Below are 22620 nucleotides of genomic sequence, written 5' to 3'. Positions count from 1 at the left end.
CCACACCAAATCCTCGGCTAAAGAGACAATAGAAAGCTTCAAATGTATGCTCAGTACGAACACATTCCTTTGCATGTGCTGCCACAGGTACTAGAACAATGAGCAGGACTTCGGAGTACATTGAGAAGGTTCCATTTGGTAACAACACATTCCTTCTGCGGCTGTTATTCAAACGAGGTACTTATAAAAATGACTCATAAGAGACAGCCGAAACTCGACCCACGCCCAGTAAATGCACCAGCACCAGGCGGCAGTGTGGAACTGTTTATTAACAGACAAGAGAATTGGCATACACAGCTTCAGTGCAAGTCTGAATATTTAATACCGTTACAATCTTGTATATACAGAAAGAGAATTATAATTCACTAAGCCGCCCTGTGTAATAATTGATAAGGCTGTTGTTCTGGCTTAGGCGACTTTTGCTTTTCTTTTTATAACTATGCTCTTCCTTTTTGCTTTAATGTTTTAAAACCCCGGATTCGCAATATAGAATAGCAAAGACACTGACCCCAGGACACCACCTCGTAGCTCAGAGACGCCACGCAGGGCCCTGGGAGGACATTTCATTTTGATTTTAGAATGCAAGGAATTTTGAAGGACAAAAATCACCCCTGAAAGAAATGATACAATTTAGTTCAAAACGTAAGTTGGGAATCACCCCATTTCAGTCAGTTGTGGGGGAGGGGAAGGAGGACACCGGCGGCATGGGAGGGGGCGTGCTGCAGTGCTTTTGTGGGCAGTCAGAGGTGCTGGATATGCATGGGGGTTTACATTCTACATGCTGTTGAGTTGTATCCTCACCAGTCTGCTAGCAGACTCAGGGCAGGATCATTCTGACGAGCACATGCCACAGAGCCTCATGTCCTCTCAGCTCCACAGAGGGGCCCATGTCCCTCAGCTCTGATTGTTTGCCCACCCTTCAGAAACAGATCTCCCAGAAACTCCACTCTGTCGGCTTGGCTCCCCCAGGACTAGCTGCTATTCTGCTTCCTTTACAGGCTCCAAACTCCAAGCCTGGCCAAAGGGCAGAGGATGAGAGCCAAGATCTGCCTTGTGGAGCCGAGAGCAGAACTTTGCCTTTCGGACTCAATCCTGCTTGTGCTGAGCTCCCTCAACTCCCCTTGATGTCCTAGAGAACCGCGGATGCTCAGGAGGTCCCAGGATCAGTACAAGCAGTGCCTGGAGAGAGGAAGAGACTCCGGCAGCATGTAGCTCAGAACTGCTCCAGTTGGTGGAGGACTATTGCTCTCAGACTATGCTAAACAACCCAGGACTTTGGCTGGAGTGGGGACTAGTCAGACACAAAAATCCTGCCAACAGCCCTAGTACCCCTCTCTGCCATGTTTAATAATATGGGAGCTGATGTGTGTTCCTCATTGCCCCCCATTCATGCTTCCCAGGGCTATTCTAGCTTTCCCACTCCCGTTCCGTCGGGAACGATTAGGGCTGGTAGCTAAGCAGAGGACGGGTGTAGAAATAGCAGCACTTGCAATGCTGCTTAGGGAGCTGTCGCGCCAAGGAGCTCTGTCACTTGGAGTTTGCCAAACTCGATGAGCAAAGGCCAAGCTGGCCCTGCAGCCCCGGGGGCTAGCGGGGTCATGCAGATCAGATGCAAAGGAGGTGCCGCAGGGAAAGAGCCATGCTCATGCTGTCACGACACACACTAGGGGCTATTGGTCACACTCATCCAGCTTCCAGGAGGCTGCAGCAGGATAGCTGGATTTGCTTCACAAGGAGCCTCACCCAAGTGACACCTTAGGCCATGGGCCTGCCCTGCGCTGCTCAGGAGTGGCTGGATCCCAGGGTTTGCTTAGGGCGTTAGGGGATGCTGCGGCAGAGACGAGGGACGGTTTGTGCGGAGCTCAGGACTACTGGGCAAAGCCAGTCCTGCCATGGCAGATCTACCCACAGCTGGGAGTTCCTCTGTTCTCAGCCCACCCGGGAGCCTGGCCTGGCCTGGCCTCCTGGCCTGGCCTGTCTGCTGGCTGGGAACAGGCAGTACAACGGCTGCAGTAGCCAGGGCAAGACAGAAGGGGTGTGAATCTCAGCACTGAGCCAGCCAGCCAGCAGGCATCTCTGTACCCACTTTGGGAGGAGGGAGACATGAAAGAGGGGGTGGGAAAGAGCAGGGAGGGTGGCAGGATTGCTGCAGTGGGGGAGAGTGTTTCCTCCTGTAAGGAGGAAATTTTGTTAACCCAGTAACATGCCTGAACCACTGCCCACAGCTGGAATCCAAATTGTTATGCTTATTCCTGGAAGCTGCCATAAGGCCTTCGTAGCAGTCTTAGCACCACTAACAAACCAGGAAGGGAGGGGGAAGGGAGTGGCCATGAGGAGTAAACGTGACTCTGTGCCCTCCTGACTTATGCCAAAGCATGTGGTTTGCAAGATGGAAAGTCTGGGGCTAGTTAACTATTGCTCCGTGAAATACAGCCGGTTACCTGATGGGAAAACACGGCTGGAAAACTCCACACTTCGTGTCTGCTCAGCGGTTTTTTGGTGACTGGGCTGTTTAATACTAACAATTTGGGTATAAAAAGAGGAAGAAATCTGGGCTCGGTGGACACTTGAACCACCTCTCAAGTTTCCCCTGCAGACAGAAGGCTGGCCCCTGGATGGCTAATTCACTCGAGCCCTCCTCAAGACCCTGGGTAAATATGAATCTGGGGGTGATTTGGGGTGCTCTGCTAACCTGTTGCGTGCATGTGTAAGCGCTGGAGACGAAACAAAGTAGAAGCTTTGAGTGAAAGCATTTTTGTTTGCCTGCGTGCAGCAACTATCTATTGGCCAGATGGCCGTGTCTCCACTGATTTATTGCCTGCCACCACCTTACAACAAGTAAAGTTAGCAAGAGTTTTGGGTTCAGCAAAACCCCGGGTAACACTCCCAGGGCCCCCTGGGTACAAACAGCCTCTGGATGCTGCCAGGCTAAACCTCCCAAGCCAAATTCTCTGGGGGTGACATGCCCTGAAAGCCGGCCCCTTTGGTGGTAGTGGTGTTACATGACCTAAGAACTGGGCTCTGTGTAGCGACAACCCCATGAAGACTGTCCTGCCCTGTTTACAGCACCCCAGATAGTTCACACTTCTGCACAGTGCCTTTCTCTTTGGCAATGCCTTTGGGTTCTTTATTCCCTGCTTTTCTCAGTGAGTTGACACTCGCCAATGGCGCTTGTTTCTCTAATCCGTTTGTTATGAGTTCTCACGATGCACTAGGACATTGCTGGACCCCTGTGCTGCCAGCACGGGTGGGGCACTTTTAAACCTGAACCTAGGATCATTTGCATTGGACTCTTTAATGACATACCGGGGATATTATCATTTTATTAGCATTAGATTCTTTCTGTTTCTGGCAGACCCTACATTTTGACACTCAGTCAGTGTCCCAAGAACACCAGGATGTAAACTCAACCTTGAACCCCCCATTCCAGTAAGCCGCCCCAGGGTGGATTCCTTCCTTCGGTGCAGAAGTTGACCCTTTGAAATGGACACAAAATGTAAACGTGTATTGAGAATGCATCACACAGAATTCCAGCCTGTGACGCGGCTCACTGGGATTTTACCCCAGGAAATTCCATTGTTCAGAAAGGGAGCAGACTTTCTGTGCTCTGCTCCTTCTTGGCTAGAGCAGAGTATTTTATGGGGTACTTGCTATAAAATAAGGAACAAGGAAATTCTATCTGTGACTAGCTCAGCATGGCTCCTGCTAGCCCACCCAGATGGAGGGATTCAGCAGGGCCCAAGGCCCCTGGTTTAAGTCTTACCCAGAGTCACTTGTAGGTCTGCTGCCCAGAGGGTATTTGCTGCTGGCTGAGAGGTGCAGGGGTGGCTGGCACAGCTCCATGATACAGACACAACAAATGCAATTGTAACCACAAGCTGGTCATGTACCTCAGCTCTGGAGTGTCTTACCTTTCGCTGGTAGATTGCTAAGGTGATTAAAGCAACGAATAAGGGAGATGAACCAATGCCACCTGTGCCACATGCTTTATGAAAGAAACAAAGGGACTGATCCAGCATCCTTTATAGCAATAGTTTTGCCATTGAATGCAATGGAAGCTGGATTGGGCCTTATGAAAACAAGGCAGAACTCCCCGTGAAAACACTAGAAGGCTGCCAGGCTCAGGCCCGATAGTGTATTATGCACCCCACGCCCAGGGGTGTCTGCATGTGCCGCGAGAGAATTAATACTGCACTGGATATACAGGCAGGCAGACTAGATGACTTGGGGACCCCTTCTTGCCTTAAACTCTATGACCCTGAGGAGGAACCTGGAACCCACAGAGGGGAACCTGGAACCCACACTCACCTGTGGGCTACGTATGCTCTTTGTGCTGTCACTTGCACCTGTGGGTGTAGAATGCTGGGTAGGTAGTGTTTTGCACCCAGGGTCTGCACATGTGGATGACTGCAATGAGGTGTGAAATTCCTGTACCCTCAGGCAGAAGAGTGTTCTGAGCTGGCACCTAGGGAGATTTCCCATTCACACCAAGGGATAGGCCAGAAGATTAATCAAATCACTCTACTGCTGGTAGGCTTCTCGACATGGTAATGTCTATTTAAATTGCTCCGACCTGACATCATGCAGTGGGGTGAGCATAGGTGGCTGGGTTTCGTCTTCAGACATTTACAGGACCATGAGATTGGACATGCAGGAAAATACTTCCTAGCTATCAGTGGTGATAGGAGACAGACTGCCAGTCTGGGAGGCTGACGTCCTCCACGCAGCCCCAGGTGTAGTTAGAATGTGGCTGGGGCAGTGCAAGCTGCCAGACACATCACCTTGCCTGTGGCCTTGGATTTCAACCCAGTGGCATACCGGCTAGAAGTGAGCGAGAGCTCAGGCGCCAAGGCCCATTCGGTTGTTGGCTGCTCTGCGGGGACAGCCAGCGGGGAGGCTGACCAGTGCCCATTATGCTGTGGGGGTACCTACACGCAGGGGTTGTTTTGGGGACATGACACACGTCTTGATAGGAATTGCAGTGAGGCCATCCGACTCCATGCTACAGAATTAGGCCAGTGCCAGCGGCTAGTTCAACTGCTCTAAATAAGACTAAGATGAGTCCATCGCCAGCCACAGCCTTAAAGAGGCCATGCTGGGGCCTGGAGGGCTGACATTAGAGCTCATGGAGGTGGTTGGCAGGCATGGGTGCACACTCTGCCCACCCTCTGCTCTCCCTGACTACTGTATTGCTGGGCATAGGCAGGGAGAGTGGAGCACACGGTTTGTCTAGAGGTGTTGTGGGACCTTTGCAGAGATTTGGATCCAGCCATCCCGTGCTGATCCCCAGAGGATCTGTGTATGGCCTGGTTCCACTGACCCCGCTCAGAGCACAGAAGATCCCCCTGTTTCCCCACACTGCCATCCCCCAAAGGGCCCATAGTGCAGTGGCTGGACACAGCTCAATCCAGAGGCCCTCAGTGCCTTGCCATGAATTCAACACCAGGTGAGTGCCAGAGGACAATAAACGTCCCTTGTCCTCCAGTCTCTGTTCCCCACCAACGTGGATCAGGCTCAGCACTGCTGTCTCTGCAGCGCTCCGAGCCCCATGGGTCAGGCCAACGTGAGTTCTGGCCCCTGCATGTCATCACATGACACTGGACTTCAGGCCAGCCCGACATCAAGTATCACGGTAGCCGCTTCTTTATCCACTCACATGGGCGTGGTTGTGCATTCTTCGAAGATGGTACATTCAGGGGCGGAGCATCATAACTGGACAGGCTGATTGGCTGGCAGCAATGTGACATCACTGTGGAAAGTCACATTGTGAGGGGAGAGGGATAAAATACTCCCAGGAGGGACAGCCTGGTGCAGCCAGAGGAGGGAGCAGACAGGACTGTACAAGCGACAACGAGGGGAGGCTGCAGACACACTGGGGAGAGAGAGCCAGGGGTCTGGGAGTGAGGATTCCTCGTCCGTCCGCGCGCCGGCTGCTTTTGGAGAGGGCAGCAGAGGATCAATTATTATTCACAATCCACCAGGAGGCTGGAAAAGCAAACAGGGAAAGAGCATGAGCCACAAAGTGCGAAAGGGGGCACTCATATATTGTCTAGTGCACAGGGGAAAGACAGGGAGAGCTGGGTTCTACCCCAGAGACTTCCCCATGGCCCTGGGCAGGCGACTGACTCTGTCTGGGGCTCAGTTCCCCTTCTGTAGAATGGGTATAATATGCAGGGGTTGCAGGGATTGATTCACTAAGTGCTTTGAGAGCCTCAGGTGCTCAGTGCGGGGTAAGGCGGCTGTGGGGCAGGTGGGCGCCCCTCTGCTCACTCATCCCAGGATGAACTGCCCCCAGGCTCGCAGCCATGGGAACGTCATACCCCTCCCTGCTCTGGTACAGCACCAAGGCCACAGTCCGCCCTGAGTTTTCACGCTGGCTAAACGGCACAGACATCACGGCGAGTTTTGCCTGTGCAAGGATGTGAGGATCTAGCCCAGCAGGATCTCCAACCCCCTGGGTTGTTCCCCCACCCCACTAAACAAGGCAGAAATACTGGGACTAAATGTACTTAACACCTTGAGCTTAACTCTCCAGCACCAGCTCTGAGCCTTGCCCAGCACAGGGGGCTCTTCAGTTCATTTTGCCTGACTGTGTCAGCTTCATACACAGGCAGGGCCCCTTTTAGCTCAGCGACAGCCCCTCTCTCGTCTCCCAAGAACAGGAGATGTGCAAAAGGCAACCTCTCCCTCCAGAGCAGTGCTGGGTGCCCCCAGCTGAGCCAGGCAGCTGAGCCCCACTAGGAGAGGGCACCTGCTGCCATCCTCTCCCCTGGGTCAGTTCTGGCGATGGCCTTGCTGGACGTTAGCTTCATGTTTTGCTGCTGACTCTTGCTAGGACAGCTCCTAATCACCGCTCAGCTGTGCCTTCCCCATAGGTCAGCAGCATGCACTGTGGCAGCTAGCGCAAGGAGCAATGAAGTTGCACTCCGAATCCCAGCCCTTCACAGGGCAGACAGCTGGGAGCGGGGGGCTGCATCAGGAGGACTGGAGCAAGGAGGAGGAACGTGACAGTTGGGTAGAGAATATAATCCGGATTAGCCACACCCTGAGCTCAGATTCCGGTGGGGCTCTGGGGTGATGGTGGACCTGGGCTGGTTTTTGTTTTACCTGCCCCTGCTTAAGGCTGGCTGAGGTTCTCCCTCACTGCTCTTACAATCAGGGAGACCACGTTTCCAGAAGGCCTGAGGCCTGGGCTCCCTGCTAAATCTGCATTAAGGTGCCTTACAATGAAATGTAGGCACAAATCTGAGCGCTTGCCCCTCTGCCGACCTGCCTTGTGCTCCTCACACAGAACTGGGGCAGGAAAATGTGACCACAATTTCTGTCCACAAATGGGAATGAGGCCTGAGCTACCCATTAGGGCCACATCTTGGAATATAGGGCAGGGGCAGGGCTGGGAGTTCAATGCAGCAATTTAAGACAAGAGCCAGGTTGCTTTCAGAAGGGTGTCGCACCCGCTTTGAGATTTGTGACCCAAGAAAGGCCGATAGGGCCATCGGAAAGCTGACCAAAAATACAGCAGAGATGAAGGCAAACAGCATCGCAGTGTGTAGCATGCTTATCGCCTCTTGTAATAGTAACAGCTATTAATAAATCATACACATCACTGTGGTAGCTCTTTACACATTCATAGCTCTTTACAAGCCTTAACTAATTCATTAATCCTGCTTGTCTCTCTCTCTCTCGCCTGCTTCCTTACTGTTTACAGAATAAATGTTGCAAGAGCTGGGGTGTTAGCCTCAATGTTCTGCCCAAATTCATATTTGAACAGTTACATTCTGTCTCCCTAAATTCCTTCTGCAGCTAAATTTACATCCTCACGTCCTGTTCTTAACTGTTGCTACTGTTGGGTAGTGTTGCTCTGTGCTGTTAAACAGCTACTGCGTTCCGCCGCAGAGCTGGCTGCATTGCCGTAGTGGGTGAATGGATTCCTACAGTACTAGATGGGTGTATGCAGTATATAATGACGTCAGTGGACGTTGTTCATGAGTAATGGTGGCAGGATGGAATCCATGGTTTGCAATTCCCGTTAGAGGCTCATCTCAATACGTTTGGGTGGAAGAGTACCCCACCTGGAAAAAGCATGGTGGTCACGAGCTCTGGAGACTCCAGCAAGTCAATGATGGCCCACTGGAACGTCTTGCTGCAGTTGGACTGTAAGTGACTGCAAAGCAATATGGAGAGTTAGGACAATGTCAAAGCCAGTATGATTGTGTCAGAGCCAGCCTGCACATTGCTATACAGAGGTGGGGCAGAGCTGTTGTGTGGGTGTGCAAGAGCGGAAGAGTGTGCGCGGACACTTGCCACCCCTGTGCACACCCACAAGAGGACCGGGGTAGGGGGGAAGTCCTTGCATTCCCCAGAGCAGAACGCCTTCTGTCTCGAATGTGCTGATAACTCACCCATCCACACGTGATGGTGGTTAGCACATCATTCACAATGCAAATGCCCCCTTGTGATCATTTGATCCTGCCGCCCTGTGCAGATACAGTAGGTGTAAATAACTAGACAGGTAAATCAGGGAGGCAGTAGCCACTGGCAGGTGCAGGAAAAAGTGAAAAAGGGTGAACATCCTGAAGAGAAATCCCGTCTTATCTATTTCATAAGAATTGCACTTGGATACAGCCTTCCTCAGCCCGGACACCTTCAGCAATGAATTGCAATTAGCCTCAAACCTTCTCCACGAAGTCACGTCCTGCCAGAACTCGTAGAGAATGAAGCAGGCCTCGCTCGTCAGCTTGCGGGAAGACACGCTGCAGGGACAATAATGAATGCTCTCAGTACGGCAGCTTCTGGGATAAATGAGGCCATGCTGGGCAGCCAGCCTGGCTCCTGAGCCTTGGTGATTTATCTGCAGTGACTCACTGATGGGTTTTTTGTCTTGTATAGAAAAATAATATTCTTGTGAGCACCTTAAAGAGCAGCAGTAGCATATAAATAAATACACAACTTTGCTGCAGCCCCATTAAAGGCGATCGGCGTGGATAGCGTTGCATTCTCCAGGGGCCACTACGTTCAGAGCCCTTTCCACCCACGCTATGTGGAGTCCTTTGCAAGCAATAGACTGATGCGCACAGATGTGCAAAGAACCAGCACCTTTCAGCCTTCCATTGAGTAGTGCCAGCCCAACATGCTGGGGCATCACAACTAGAGCAGGGCAGGAACTGGGTTTCCATCCTACAGACATTTTCAAGACACTTGGACAAAAAGTCAATATCTTGAAAATTGTCACAAATGAAAAATCAGGGAAGAAAAAGTCAGTTTGGGTTCATGGAAATGTTTTAATGATTTCAAAAGGTTTTGTTTCACTTTTGACCTTTTTGTTTAAAAAATGTTTTTTTTTACTGTAATTAGCTTAAATTTTGAAAGAAAAAGTTGTTTTGAACGGGAAACCGGGAATTTTTCATTTGGAAAATGTCAAAAAGGGACGTTTCAATTCTTTACAAACTTTTTTTTCCCCAAAATGTTTTGCGTCAAGAGCTGAACACATTGGTGCAGGGAACTGGAACGGAAGGATTAACAACACTTAGGATATGTAGAGCATTTTACATGTTCAAAGCACTATATGGACACACTAACTCATTCAGGCTCACAGTTATTGGTCCCATTTTACAGAGGAAGAAAGTGAGGCAGAAAGCTGGAGGGAGGTGTTCAAGGTCACACCGTAAGAGAGTAGCAGAGCCAAGATGAGACCCCAGGCTCCACGCTCATACCTCCAACCTACACCAGCTTCCAGAGCGGTAAGTGCCTGACATGTTCACACCATGGGGGAGGGAGGGAAGAGAGAGCCCATACAGACTGTGAAATGCCTAAAGGAGAATTTCCCATTCAACTGTAATGTAATTCTTTGGACTAAGAGAGGAACATAGACCCAATCCCTCTAACTCGCACCCTGCAGAGCAAAGGTAACAATTACTGCAATCAAAAGAACAAACCAAACAGCAGAATCCAAGCAAGTGCAATGAACTCCAAGCTGTGCTGGAACGCATCACAGCTCCTGTGTTCGCAGAGTTACTCACTCACTGGGCCCTCAGAAGGCACTTGGTGAAAGGCATCAGAGAAACTTTACTTCTAGGCTAATCTAAATCGAGCGGCTCACCATTTTTCACGCAGCCAGCCTTCCTGCAGAAAAACACGGTTTCATTGAAACCAATCTTTTTCATAGGGAAATGAAATTACAACGTTCCTCCACAGCAAATCCCATATGTTTTGTTTAAATCGAGAATCCAAAGTGACATTTTAAATTGACACAAAATGAAAATTTTCTATTTCCAACTGAAATTTGGAAACATTTCGAATCTTCCTGCAGGAAAACCGACATCTTTCAGCTAAGCCACATTTTGAGACTTGCCACAGACAGCCCGGGGAGCCTGGGGCAGAATCCGACACCGCTCCCAGCTCTGGGTTATTTCTGCCTTGTTTTTAGAATTCAGCCCTTTTGGACTGCTGGGGTGAGGGACAGACCTTTAGTTTAGACAGAGGCCTTCAGTCTCAGGGGCTCTCAGCCAGACACTTTTCACCAGCACCACTGTCCCTTTAACACCAAAGGGGAATGGTGGACACAGTACTGCAATGTGATTGATGTACCCCACCTCACCTTTCCTCCCTTTAGCTCTCATCTCATGCTATGCCATTACAACATATCACGGTCGCTTACAGCCACGATCACAGCCAGGACTTTCAGCACCAAAACCACAGGCCTCCTTAGCTAGAAGTAAGTAGTAGGCTGTTACAGTTGCTGGGAGCACCCACTAGAGGGACACATGCTAAGAGTACGTTTACAATGCAATCCGAGGTGTAACTGCAGCTCGTGTGGGCATTCCTGTGCCAGCTTTAATCTAGCGAGTGCAGCTAAAAATAGGGTTACCATACGTCCGGATTTTCCCGGATATGTCCGGCTTTTTGGGCTCCAAATCCCCATCCAGGGGGAAATCCCAAAAAGCCGGACATGTCCGGGAAAATCGGGACATGGGGGCCTGCGGTGCTGGGCCGGGGGCCGGCGGTGCCGAGCCGGGGGCCGGGCCGGGGGCGCTGAGCCGGGGGCTGGGCCGGGGACCGGCAGTGCTGGGCGGGCCGGGGGTGCTCGGCTGGGAGCTGGCCCGGGGCCGGCACCCCAGGGCCCGAGCCGACCCAGGCTGGAGACGCCGGGGGGGCCAGACTGGGCTGCGCTTCCTCCCTCCACTGCCCCCCCCTTACCTGCTTCAGGCTTCCCGCGAATCAAATGTTCGTGGGAAGCAGGGGAGGGGGCGGAGTTGGGGCGGGGCGGGGGCCGGGACCCCGTGGAGTGTCCTCCTTTTGGACACTCAAAATATGGTAACCCTAGCTAAAAATAGCAGTGAAGACAGCGCCGTGGACCCTGGCACAGGCTGCAGGAGCGTGCACAGAGCCCGGGGAGATGTACTCACATTGCAGCCCATGCTAGGATCTGGCTATCACTTCTTCGCTGTTGTTCTGAGTCGCGCTAGCTAGACTAAAGCTAGCACAGGTACAGTCACATCTCTGACTCAGGAGCGGCAGAATGCCCTGAAAGTGGGGGGGCTACAGGTGCCTGAAGTGAGTCCCAGCCCCCATGCCACCTCTTCCCCCGAGGCCCCACCCCAATCTGCTCCTCTATGCCCCCACTTTTAAAATGGGAGGGCCATGGCTCCCTGGCCCCCTCATTACAAAGCCCCTGCTCTGACTGCCATGTAGACAAACCCTCAGCCAAAATGTTATGCCAGTATAACAATACTCCATTCTGAGGCTCTCAAAGATATTTGCAAATACTAGTGATCAGACTCCCCTGTGAGAGCGTGATTACTGTGATTATTTTACAGACAAGGACACTGAGAGGCAACCAGGCTAACTAACTTGCCTATGCAGCAAGTCAGTGCCAGCAGAGGATCAGATTAGCGTCTCCCGAATCTCAGCTCCCTGCTGTGACCACCAGGCCACGCTACCCATCATGCCCATAGCTCTCCAGTCATACCTCTGTGAAGTGGTCAATGAATTCATCACCTACATACTGGTGATAAAAGACCATAAAAGACACTTCTTTCAGCTCTGGCACTAAGGGCCAGATTTTCAAAGTTATTGAGGTGCCTAAATGGGATTTTCAAAAGTGCTTAAGTAGTTTCGATGCCTAGGCCCAGGTCTGCAAAGGTATTTAGGTGCCTAACTTCTATTGACTTCAATGGGAATGCAATACCTCACTTCCGTCGATGTTTTGTTAATCCCACCGGTGCTGATCAGCATCTTTAGGTACCTAAACCCCTTTGAAAATCTGGCCTCAATTCCCCAATGGGAGCAGCTGTGGGGGGCACCCAGGGCCGGCTCTAGGATTTTTGCTGCCCCAAGCAAAAACAATTTTGGCCGTCCCCCCCCCCGTTTTTTTCTTACCCCACCCCCGCCTCAACTCCGCCTCTTCCCCAAATCCCCACCCTGCCTCCTCCCCCTAGGCTCTCAAACCTAGGAGGAAGGGAGGGAGAGGGAGAAGCAGCACGTGCGCCGCGGCCACTCGGAGTCTCCCGCTCCCTCCCAGGCTCTCAAACCCGGGAGGGAGGGGGAGATCCTGAGCGGCCGCGGCACGCGAATCAGCTGTTTCGTGCGCCGCGGCCGCTCGGGATCTCCCCCTCCCTCCCGGGTTTGAGAGCCTGGGAGGGAGGGCGAGCAGCGGTGCGCAAGTGGCAGCAGCGGAGGTGAGTTAGGGTGGCTGGGGCACATTTTTAGGGGCGGCATGGCCCGCGCCAGAATGCCGCCCCTAAAAATGTGCTGCCCCAAGCACCAGCTTGTTTTGCTGGTGCCTAGAGCCGGCCCTGGGGGCACCTCCTTCCTTGCTTGGCAAAAGGGAAGAATGTACCCAATTTCTTCTTTTAAGGGAAAAAGAGAATTACAATATTGGGAGGAGGGGACTGAGTATCAAGACGCCTGGGTCTTTTTCAGCTCTGCCACTGACTTGTGGGGTAAGATTTTGGTCAAGTTACTTAGCTTCTCCATTTCCAGTCTGTAAGAGGAATAATAATAATTCACAGCAATAACAATAATACTTCCCTATCTGACACAGGTATCTAGTGTTGTAGCATTTCCCTACTTCTCAGCAGTGTTGCGAGGCTGGATGAGTTAACGTCTGAGGGCGTCTCTGCAGTGCTGTACAGGTGCGAACCGCCATTATTTAGAGCACTTGTAATTTCAGGGGGAAGGTGTGAAGCACTGTGATCAGCGACATTACGGTCACCCATATTTCCTCCAGCCAAATGTCTGACTCCACAGCTGCTCAGGAGACTTACTGTAAACAGCAGCTCTGAGCAGCTGTGACCGCTGTGTAGGATTGGAGCGCCTGGTGGAATCCCTCTAAGCCGCTCTCTGTCACCGACAGCTGTCTCTGAGCCACCAGGATGTGCTGCAGGGAGAGAGGGCACAGTTAGGACTCCAGGCCAAACCTGCAGGGCCTTGCTAGAGGCAAAGGGGCCGACTCGTTGGGAGGGTCAGTACTCTTGCTCCAGGAGCTCGCTGGGGCTGCCCTTTGTCCTACAGACTCGCCGCCCCCTCTGCTTTCCCCTGCCCAGCACACAGCATGGTGGCTTATTAGGCCAGGGTCTCTCGAGGGGAGGGATAGCTCAGTGGTTTGAGCATTGGCCTGCTAAATCCAGGGTTGTCAGCTCAATCCTTGAGGGAGCCACTTAGGGATCTGGGGCAAAAATCTGCCTGGGGATTGGTCCCCCTTTGAGCAGGGGGTTGGACTAGATGACCTCCTGAGGTCCCTTCCATCCCTGATATTCTATGATTCTATAAGTGGGGTGTGCTGAGCATGTCCAAGAGGTGCCATCTCCTCTGTTAACTGAACAGTAATGAACTGGTTGCAACTGCAACAGGCCACCCTGGGAGTGAGGAGGTGTAACGCGTACCCTGCCCACAGGGAGCAGGACAACTACTGTCTCTACAAGGCTAGGGGCGTGGTGAATTAGTGCCCTTTCTTCACATGCAGACCCACGGATGGAAACAAGCTCTCCTCAGAGGAATCATTTAGCGGATGGAACTTATGCCCTAGTCAGCCCACCATTCTGGTTCCCTTTCCTGCCGATCTGGGGTGCAAGAACATGGAACAATGACTCCAGCGTCAGAACAAAGCTGGGGGCTCTCCCTGGTGAGTTCAACCAGGAATGTGCACGTCTGTCTGCGCTCAGGCAGGTGTGCACATCCGTGTGTCAGTGCAGGGACAGGAGGCCTGTATCCATCTGCACCCGCACGTATGTGGATGTGAGTGTGAGACAGAGAGCGAATCTGTCTCTGTGCTAGCAATCAATGGAAAGCAGCCAGCCTAGAACTTACAGCATTTCTCCCTTTGCAAACAACTTCTTCTTTTAGAGGCTCCAGCCTTGGGCTCTGCATTTGTAGAAAAGCAAAACCATTACTAATACGAGAATTCGATTACAAGGGAAAACAAGGGTGGGGTCAGGGCCGGCCTTGGCTCGGGGCAGCTGGGGCAGCAGCCCAGGGCAGCCTGTCAAAGAGGGTGCTGTGCGCAGGGTTTGCCTGAGTCCCACCTGACCCGCTGAGAGCCAGCTGGACTGATGGAGGAGGCAGGCCAGCAGCAGCAACTGGAGAGGGTGGAAGGACCTGAGCTGCAGGAGGGCAGTTGCATGACCAGCCAGGTGACTCCTCCAGAGCAGGGGTGCCCCTCCATGGGGCCTTCAAGAGAGTCCCCACTAGATATTAACCCACTGGCCAAACCAACTTGGGACTTGACAGAGCAGCGATCTGCTCCGGAGAGGCTGGGGACTTGAAGAACAAGGGGGGTGGCACCTCAGCAGAGCTCTGCAGGGAAGGTCGAGTGGTGAGCAGGAGTGGGGCCGGTGGGGTCAGGACTGAGCTGTCCCAGACCTGAAAGAACAAGGGGTGCTCAGGTCAGGAGTGGGTCCATTAGCAGAGCTGACAGGGGGGCCAGAACCAGAACAGCAGGGAGTGCTGCAGGTCAGGCGTGAGGCGAGTGAGAGGTGATGCTGCACTGGCTGAGATGCAGGGGTCCAGGCCCACACTCGGAGCGGGGCTGCATGGTGGGGTTGTGCTGTATTACCATATGCGGAACAAGTCTCCCCTCTGCCCACTCACCTTGCATTCCAGTTTGTCAATGAGCTGCTGTAGCCTGTTAATCTGGGCCACCCACTGGCTGTCAGCTTCGACACAAAGCCCTAGATGGAATATTGACAGGGAGTTGCCATTGTTAGCCAGGTTCAGTTCACCCACACCTGGGCTGTCTGCCCCAGCTCTTTATATTGACTAGGTCCTCTGGCAGAAGGCACAACAGACTGAGAAAGCGGTGAACCTTTCTTGCTGCCTTTTAGCATTTAGGGGACAGATTTATTTGGCATTTATTGGCTCTCGAAGGCAGACAATATTTTACTCTCTTTCTGTCTAAATACTACACCTTTCCTTGAGACTGCAGGCAATGTCTGCGATGTCTGAATTTCACGGCTAGCGGGATGGGAGCCCTCTGGATTTCTTGTGATTTATGCGACTACAATGAGCCAATCCTGATCCCCTGATGTTAATGCCAAAGTACCAGCTGGGGTTCAGCTAAGAATCCAGAGGTGCAGGTGCTGATCTGAACTATCTCCAGAGATCAGAGGGGTAGCTGTGTTAGTCTGAATCTGTAAAAAGCAACAGAGGGTCCTGCAAGTCATCTGAAGAAGTGAGGTTCTTACCGACGAAAGCTTATGCTCCCAATACTTCTGTTAGTCTTAAAGGTGCCACAGGACCCGCTGTTGCTATCTCCAGAGACTGCTGGATGGGTGGGGACAGGAGAGGAGCAGGAAGGCTGTGGGGTGGTATGGATTGGGTGGGGCGGGCAGGGCTTAGAATCATATGGATAAACTTCTGAACATTTGGATCTAAACCAGACCCAAACTCTGATCCTTACTCCGAAGGAGACTGAGAAGCTCCAGCTAAGTACAGATAGGATGGTCCCTGGAACATCAGCACTGGCATCCTTCCTGGCAGCGGGACTGCGTACAGAACAATAGCCTGATCTGACTTCCTCCACAACGTTGGTTCAGATATTTCCCCATCCATCAACCTTTGCCAAATCACAGAAAGACACACGAGGCTTCCTTGAACTCAGGCATTATAACTCACATCCCATCAGGAAAGCAGACTCAGTGCCGGTGTTCACACCCTGCCATGTTTCATTGCAACCCACACCACTACCCTCCAAAGGCAGCAAGGTCCCAAGAGACAGGTGACACAGTGGCAACAGCTTCTCCCTTATCCACCTGGCCCTGCCAATACCTGTAGTAAGCATCCCGGAATAGGGATCCGTTGGAGACAAGCAGATAGTCTTCTGAGCTCTGCGCCCACATCTCCTGCCAGATCTTGGGCCAATGAAGACTTCAGATTTCTTCAAGTCTTTCCTAAAAACAAAAAGGATGTACTCAGTGCAGCCCGCTGGCTACATCCTTCCCTGTGTCTGCCAACCCCGGCTTCACCACGGGAATTGGGTGTGTAGGCACCACACAGAGGCAGGGAAATCAGCGAGACAATCATGTTTCCACTACTAGAGATCTATTGGAGGCCTGATCCTGAATGTTAGATGACACCAGAAGGAAGAAACCAAGACTTTCTGGCCGAGCAGAAAGAGCTCACGTTCTACACATGCAAATGTGCTGCCCGAACGCTCAGACATGGCGGATTGGCACAGTCGCACCCACTCCTGGGTCTGCACATGAATGCTCAAACGACAACAGAAAAACAGTTCAGGAGCGTCTCAGACCTGATCCGGAGCCGTGCTGACTGAGCACTCAAGCCCCACTCACATCTTACTAGGTGCTTCTTCAAACAAACTCCCATTCAAGTCAGCCAGTGCTGGGCTGGAGCAGGTGGTCTGAGCAGCACTCCTACCAGGGACTGGCGGGCCCACAGCGGGCGGGCTGGGCAGCGCAGCACCTGTGCTGGGCACCAGTTGAACTGAAGCAGTTGGGGCAGGCAGTGCCTGGTTGTTTTTTTTCCAGTGGTCTGCACAATTCTCAGGGTACAGCGACACTGCACACTCCTCCCAGTGTAGAGGGCAGACACTGCCCGCCCCCTTAACCCAGGAATAAATAGCAGTGCAGATGGTGAGACACTGCTTAGGTGAGTAGAGCACAGACATGCCAGAGCCTTTGGCTATGTACTTTACATGGCTTTCTGCATGCCCAAGCAGTGGCTCTCCCATCGACACTGTGGTTTTATCAACGTAGCATCCTGCTGCTTCCCCTTGTCAGAGCCCTTCCCAGGCACAATGGAAGGCTCTGGCAGTGGGGAAAGGCTCTGGCAGCTCCCTGTCCTGGGCAAAGGCTCTAGCGGTGGGGAAAGGCTCTGGCCACTCCTTGGGGTGGGAAAAGGCTCCAGCAGTGGGGAAAGGCTCCGACAGCAGGGAAAAGGCAATGGGGAAAGAAGCTCCTTGCTGCTGGAATCTTTCCCCACTGCCTCCCCTGGCCAGAGTCTTTCCCGTCCATATGCAGCCGTGCAGTGCAGTGTGGACTCAGCCTGCCCTTCACTGCAGTGTGTAGCTACACATACACTACACGCCACTGCCAGTGACATGCAGTGTAGACATAGCCTCAGAGTAAGACCCAAAGGAGCATGTCAGAAGAACAGGGGTCCAATCCAGCGAGCACAGTAAGAGCGTGTCCAAGTGCCTCCAGCCTCTAGCCCTCGCTGGAGCGGTGTTTCCTCAGCTCTCTAGTAATGGGCCTGTTTGCTGGTAACTAAGGGGGCAAAGTGGGTCACGGGGCTCAGGAACGAAGCCAACGAGGAGCAGAACATGCAGCATCATGTGGGAATGACGGTTCCCCCCTAACTCTGCGGGTCAGCTGTGTTAATATGCAGTCACTGGGAGTTGTGTTTTGTAGCATTAACACCCTGCTGCAAGATGGGCTCTCTCGGGAGGCCATTAGCCCAAGCCACGTTGGGAACCAAGCACAAAAGGATGGGTCCCAAATACATAGCTCACCATGGGCCATGCTCCCAACCTCCCATCGGTGCCGATACAGGCTGCCCCATGCCAGCCGCCCTGGCATTACCTCTCCAACCCGGCCTGCTCTTCAATCGTGTCCGAGGCGCACTCCAGCGAGGCCTGCAGGGTCTGCAGCTGGGTCCTGGTTTCCCGTAGCAGGAAGCGGGTCACAAACTGCTCCATCTTGGAGGAACTCTCATACTCCTGAGGGGAAGGAGAGAGAGGGAACGTCGCACCTGCCGCCGGATCGTGGGTGCTCCAGGAGAGCTCTCGCCTGGGCTGCAGCCTCCTCTCCTGCAATGTCCCAGGCCCATCTCCCTCCCACCCAGTGCCTCACTGGGACTTGGCACAATAATGGCGTTGCCGTCCAAAGAGCTCCAGGCACTGGACAACCATTCAGAGCCCTTCCCAAGCCCCCAGGCAGAGAGGTTAATGCATTCCCACTGATCAGGTGGGGAAACTGAGGCACGAGCAGAGCGAGTTCATGCTTGGGGCAGGTGAATAAACATATAGACATGTTGCAGACTTTAATACTGGGTTGGCTTTGCTTTTCTGTAAAGACCTTAGAGCCTTGAGATAAGCGCTGGGAACATCAAAATCTATAAATGTCTTGTCCAAGGTCACTGAGAAAGTCAGTGGCAGAGCCTGGGACAAGAACCTAGGAATCTCAGCTCCCAATCCTCTGCTCTAACTACTCATTTGTACAGCTTCTTGTGCCCAGCAGAGCTGGCTATAGGCAAGGCAGTTGGTAGCTCTTCACCTTCCCATTGAGCTGTGGTGTATTAAACGCTAGAGATGATCGCGGGATGTGGAGTGGAAGTGGGCAATTTAAAACAGAAATCAGATTAAAGGGAAACCACAGCTGGCCTCCTCTCGTCAGGCACAGTCAGCTCCAAATTGCAAGGAAGCTAATGGCATTTTCTCAAGTCAAACTCTTCAGGAGTTCTCATTTCCAGGCTCTCAGAAGCGCTGGATATTGAACGCACTGCTTTGGAAAATAGAACCATTTGGCAACAATCAGCGGCTCTCTAGTGCAGTGCAAAACTCAGTTACTAGCTGCAGAAGGGATCCCTGGGACAAAAAGCACAGCACAGCGAGCATCGATGGGCCTCCCCACTGGCAGCTTCACGGAGGCCAAGGAGTCGGACTGAATGGGCCAGAGAGCCCAAACACCTTCCTCCAGCCCAGAGGCAGGTGGGGCAGCACGGCAGAGCGTGCCCCGTCGCTATCCCAGTGTGCTTGTTGTGGGACCAACAAAAGGACAGTTCTCAACCGGGGTTACTAAGAGCTCTTCTGGGGGTACATCAACTCATCTTGATATTTGCCTAGTTTTATAACAGGCTATATAAAAAGCTCTAGCAAAGTCAGTGCAAACTAAAATTCCTAGACAATGGTTTGTTTATACTGCTCGCTATACTATACATTGAAATGGAAGTACAATATTTATATTCCAATTGATTTATTTGATAATTATACGGTAAAAATGAGAAAGTCAGCCATTTTTCAGTACTAGTGTGCTGTGGCACTTTTATACTTTTATGTCTGATTTTGTAAGTTTTTAAGTGAGGTGAAACTTGTGGGTACCCAAGACAATTGAGACTCTTGAAAGGGGTACCGAAGTCTGGAAAGGTTGAGAACCACTGGACCAGAGTCCCCAGGGCAGCCCATCTGGCACCTCTCCCTATTGCCGAATCCACACCCACCTCCCACAAGGAGAATCATTTGAAATTGTCATTGCATTGGCAGGGACTGGACCCGCAGCTTCTTTCCTCTCGGGTTAAACTCAATACACAAATGCAACTAATGAGTAGGTCAAATTTATCCTTGGTTTAACTCCACGAACTTCCAAGGAATGGCAGCAGGCAAGAATATGGCCCTCTGTGTGCTGGACCACGCACAATATGAGAACCATTGAGCTCAGCCAGCAGCCGGGAGACCGGAGGTCTCTCTGCCTTCAAAGATACATAGCACTTCTGGCTTGAACTAACCCAGCCTGGACTCTGTGAACCAAATTCAGACATTCATCAGCCCCGTTGGTGACTTGTGAGAGATCTCTGACCCAGGACAAGGCTTTGCCTCATAAGAGCTAAAGTTTCCAGTTGCAGTTCAAAGTGACACAAGCAAAAGTTTGAAAATAGGCTTTTTCTATAAAATCCATATAAAATACCCCACTGTTACCATGTTATCTGGTTATCTGTCTGTAGAAGGAGGTGAGAAATGTCCTATATCCATAAGCCATTTCTTATGTTCTGGGCATCCTGATGGATGCTGCCCTGGAGCCCTCCGAGCTTCTCCCTGCAGTGCCCAGCCCTATGGCCACCAGACACTCGCAGCATTCACAGATTAGCTGCTTCCAAAGAAACAGCCCAGCCCAGCCCACCAGCTCCACCTCAGATCAACACACCCACTCTAGTCTATGCCTCAACCATGTTTGACACTGGTGCAGGAGCACAAGAAGGGGAAGGGATGGGAGGAAGGGCCATTCATCTGCACACAGCAACATGGCGCAGCATATACAGAGTGAGAGTGTGAGCACATAGCACAGGAAGGGGCCACACCAGCTCCGGACTCTTTAGGAGGCACTGATTTGCATTCACCCTCATGTACTGTAGGGTGTGGCTGGGACACACAACAGTCCTCACCCAGAGTTGCTTGTGAGGGAAATGGATCCAGCGCCATCACAAGATTTACTGGCCTGGGGAGCAGCTGTGGGCCTGGGGCTGCTCCTGTTCATCCCATTCATTCATCACTTTATCAGTCCTGTTGGCATCTTCTTCCCTGCTGCCCCTGCGCCAGGCGGGCGCGATGGCAGAATGCTGATGGCTGCCATGGGAGCGGGTTAGGGCACCCTTCCTGAACTAAAGGGATGCATTGGGATGAATTTCACAGCATACGAAGAGGAGACGACTCAGCTCTTTGGAGATCACGAGCATGAATTCGTCTTCCACATTTGTTTAGTGGGCAGCATGCAGAATGCCAGCCTGTTAAGGGTTCATGGGGTAGGGCTAACGTAAAGGTCAGAGTTCAGCATTGAGGGAATCAGGGCATGGAGGGAGGGGACTCTGAAGAGCGGGATAGATAGCCACACAGCCATTTTCCACGCCATCCCACCACTTCTGTGGCGGTCAGGTTCTTTGGTGCTATTTACACTGGGAGTAAATTGGTGCAACCGAGGGCAGAATCCAGCCCCTGAAACTCAGGTGATGCTTAGCTGAGAGATCAAGCTGGAGATTTCGCAAGAGGAAGATTTTTGAGGCTTCTGATGCAGGGAAGCAATTCCACTGGCTACCTGCAGCCCTTGCTAACGACCCGGGAGCACTAAAGGGAAGCTCTCCACATATTCTCCTTCCCATATCTCATGGGTTTCAAGACCTCCGTGATCTTTTACATCCATGCCCGGCACTCTCCCTTTACTGTTCTTTCCTGGCTGACAGCCATCCATGGTCCAAAAGCTGCTGGAGGCATCTTCCATTGGATCAGCCCTCTCCTACTCAGCAGAACTTCTCCATATTCAGGCAGTTATGAGCTCAATGTCCTTCAAACTATTATAGAAAAAGAAACCAACAGTTCCCAGCCATGTCGGGCAACTTTTCCAGGCTGCACCACTCATTGCCTGCCACCTCCCATTCACTGGTGCAATGGAACTTGGGCACTTGCAGATGAACCTGGGGTGGGGAGCAGTGCAAACACCATTCTGGGCAGATCATGAACTGATTGGGATGTGGTAGTGGCAGGCACTGAGATCCAACAAAAGCATTAAGGCAGAGATGAGGGCCCAGACCCAGAAAGGTATATAGGCTCCTGACTTACACTGAAATCAATGGAAGTTAGGAGCCTAAACACCTTTGTTGTGGATCTGGGCAGAGAAGCCTAAAGTGCTACCAAAAGAGTCTGAAGTTCTAGTTGTGATGCATGTGCCAAAGGCTGGGAACCCCAGGGATAAATACCAGCACAATGAAATTCTGCAGGTTGCTGCTAAATGTGCATACGCGTCATGAGCCTTCAGAGTCAGTCTGGCTGCTGGGCAGAACAAGGCTATTGCCACCAGCATTTCCAGAAGCAGACACTCATCAGTGACCGCTAATTACGGACCAAGACACTGCCAATTCAACAAGGACAAATGCAGAGTCCTGCACTTAGGATGGAAGAATCCCATGCACTGCTACAGGCTGGGGACTCACTGGCTAAGTGGCAGTTCTGCAGAAAAGGACCTGGGGATTACAGTGGACAAGAAGCTGTATATGAGTCACCAGTGTGTCCTTGTTGCCAAGAAGGTTAATGGCATATTGGGCTGCATTAGTAGGAGCATTGCCAGCAGATCGAGGGAAGTGATTATTCCCCTCTATTCGGCACTGGTGAGGCCACATCTGGAGTATTGCGTCCAGTTTTGGGGCCCCCACTACAGAAAAGATGTGGACAAATTGGAGAGAGTCCAGGGGAGGGAAACAAAAATGATTAGGGGGCTGGGGCACATGACTTACGAGGAGAGGCTGAGGGAACTGGGCTTATTTAGTCTGCAGAAGAGAGGAGTAAGGGGGGATTTGATAGCAGCCTTCAACTACCTGAAGGGGGGTTCCAAAGAGGATGGAGCTCGGCTGTTCTCAGTGGTGGCAGATGACAGAACAAGGAGCAATGGTCTCAAGTTGCAGTGT

The 22620-nt window shown here is 52.0% G+C and overlaps 1 protein-coding gene across 1 annotated transcript in view; it reads right to left on the bottom strand.

Moving 5' to 3' along the window:
- Nucleotides 1-251: 251 nt before the first annotated feature.
- The window catches only part of NECAB3 (N-terminal EF-hand calcium binding protein 3), a 133915-nt gene continuing 111546 nt past the window's right edge, over nucleotides 252-22620 (bottom strand). Inside the window, exons 6-13 of the mRNA XM_054046285.1 lie at nucleotides 18036-18172; nucleotides 16264-16385; nucleotides 15088-15167; nucleotides 14308-14361; nucleotides 13266-13378; nucleotides 8676-8753; nucleotides 8073-8164; nucleotides 252-5985 (exon numbers count right to left, since the gene is read on the bottom strand). Of these exons, the coding sequence (XP_053902260.1) occupies nucleotides 5957-5985; nucleotides 8073-8164; nucleotides 8676-8753; nucleotides 13266-13378; nucleotides 14308-14361; nucleotides 15088-15167; nucleotides 16264-16385; nucleotides 18036-18172 (705 nt within the window). The 3' untranslated portion in view covers nucleotides 252-5956. The remainder of the gene's footprint in view (nucleotides 5986-8072; nucleotides 8165-8675; nucleotides 8754-13265; nucleotides 13379-14307; nucleotides 14362-15087; nucleotides 15168-16263; nucleotides 16386-18035; nucleotides 18173-22620) is intronic.

The sequence above is a fragment of the Malaclemys terrapin genome, chromosome 12 (genome assembly GCF_027887155.1).
Source record: "Malaclemys terrapin pileata isolate rMalTer1 chromosome 12, rMalTer1.hap1, whole genome shotgun sequence".
Taxonomy (NCBI): Eukaryota; Metazoa; Chordata; order Testudines; family Emydidae; genus Malaclemys; species Malaclemys terrapin.
The sequence above is the reverse complement of the archived record's forward strand: the minus strand, read 5'-3'. Positions and strand labels throughout refer to the sequence as shown.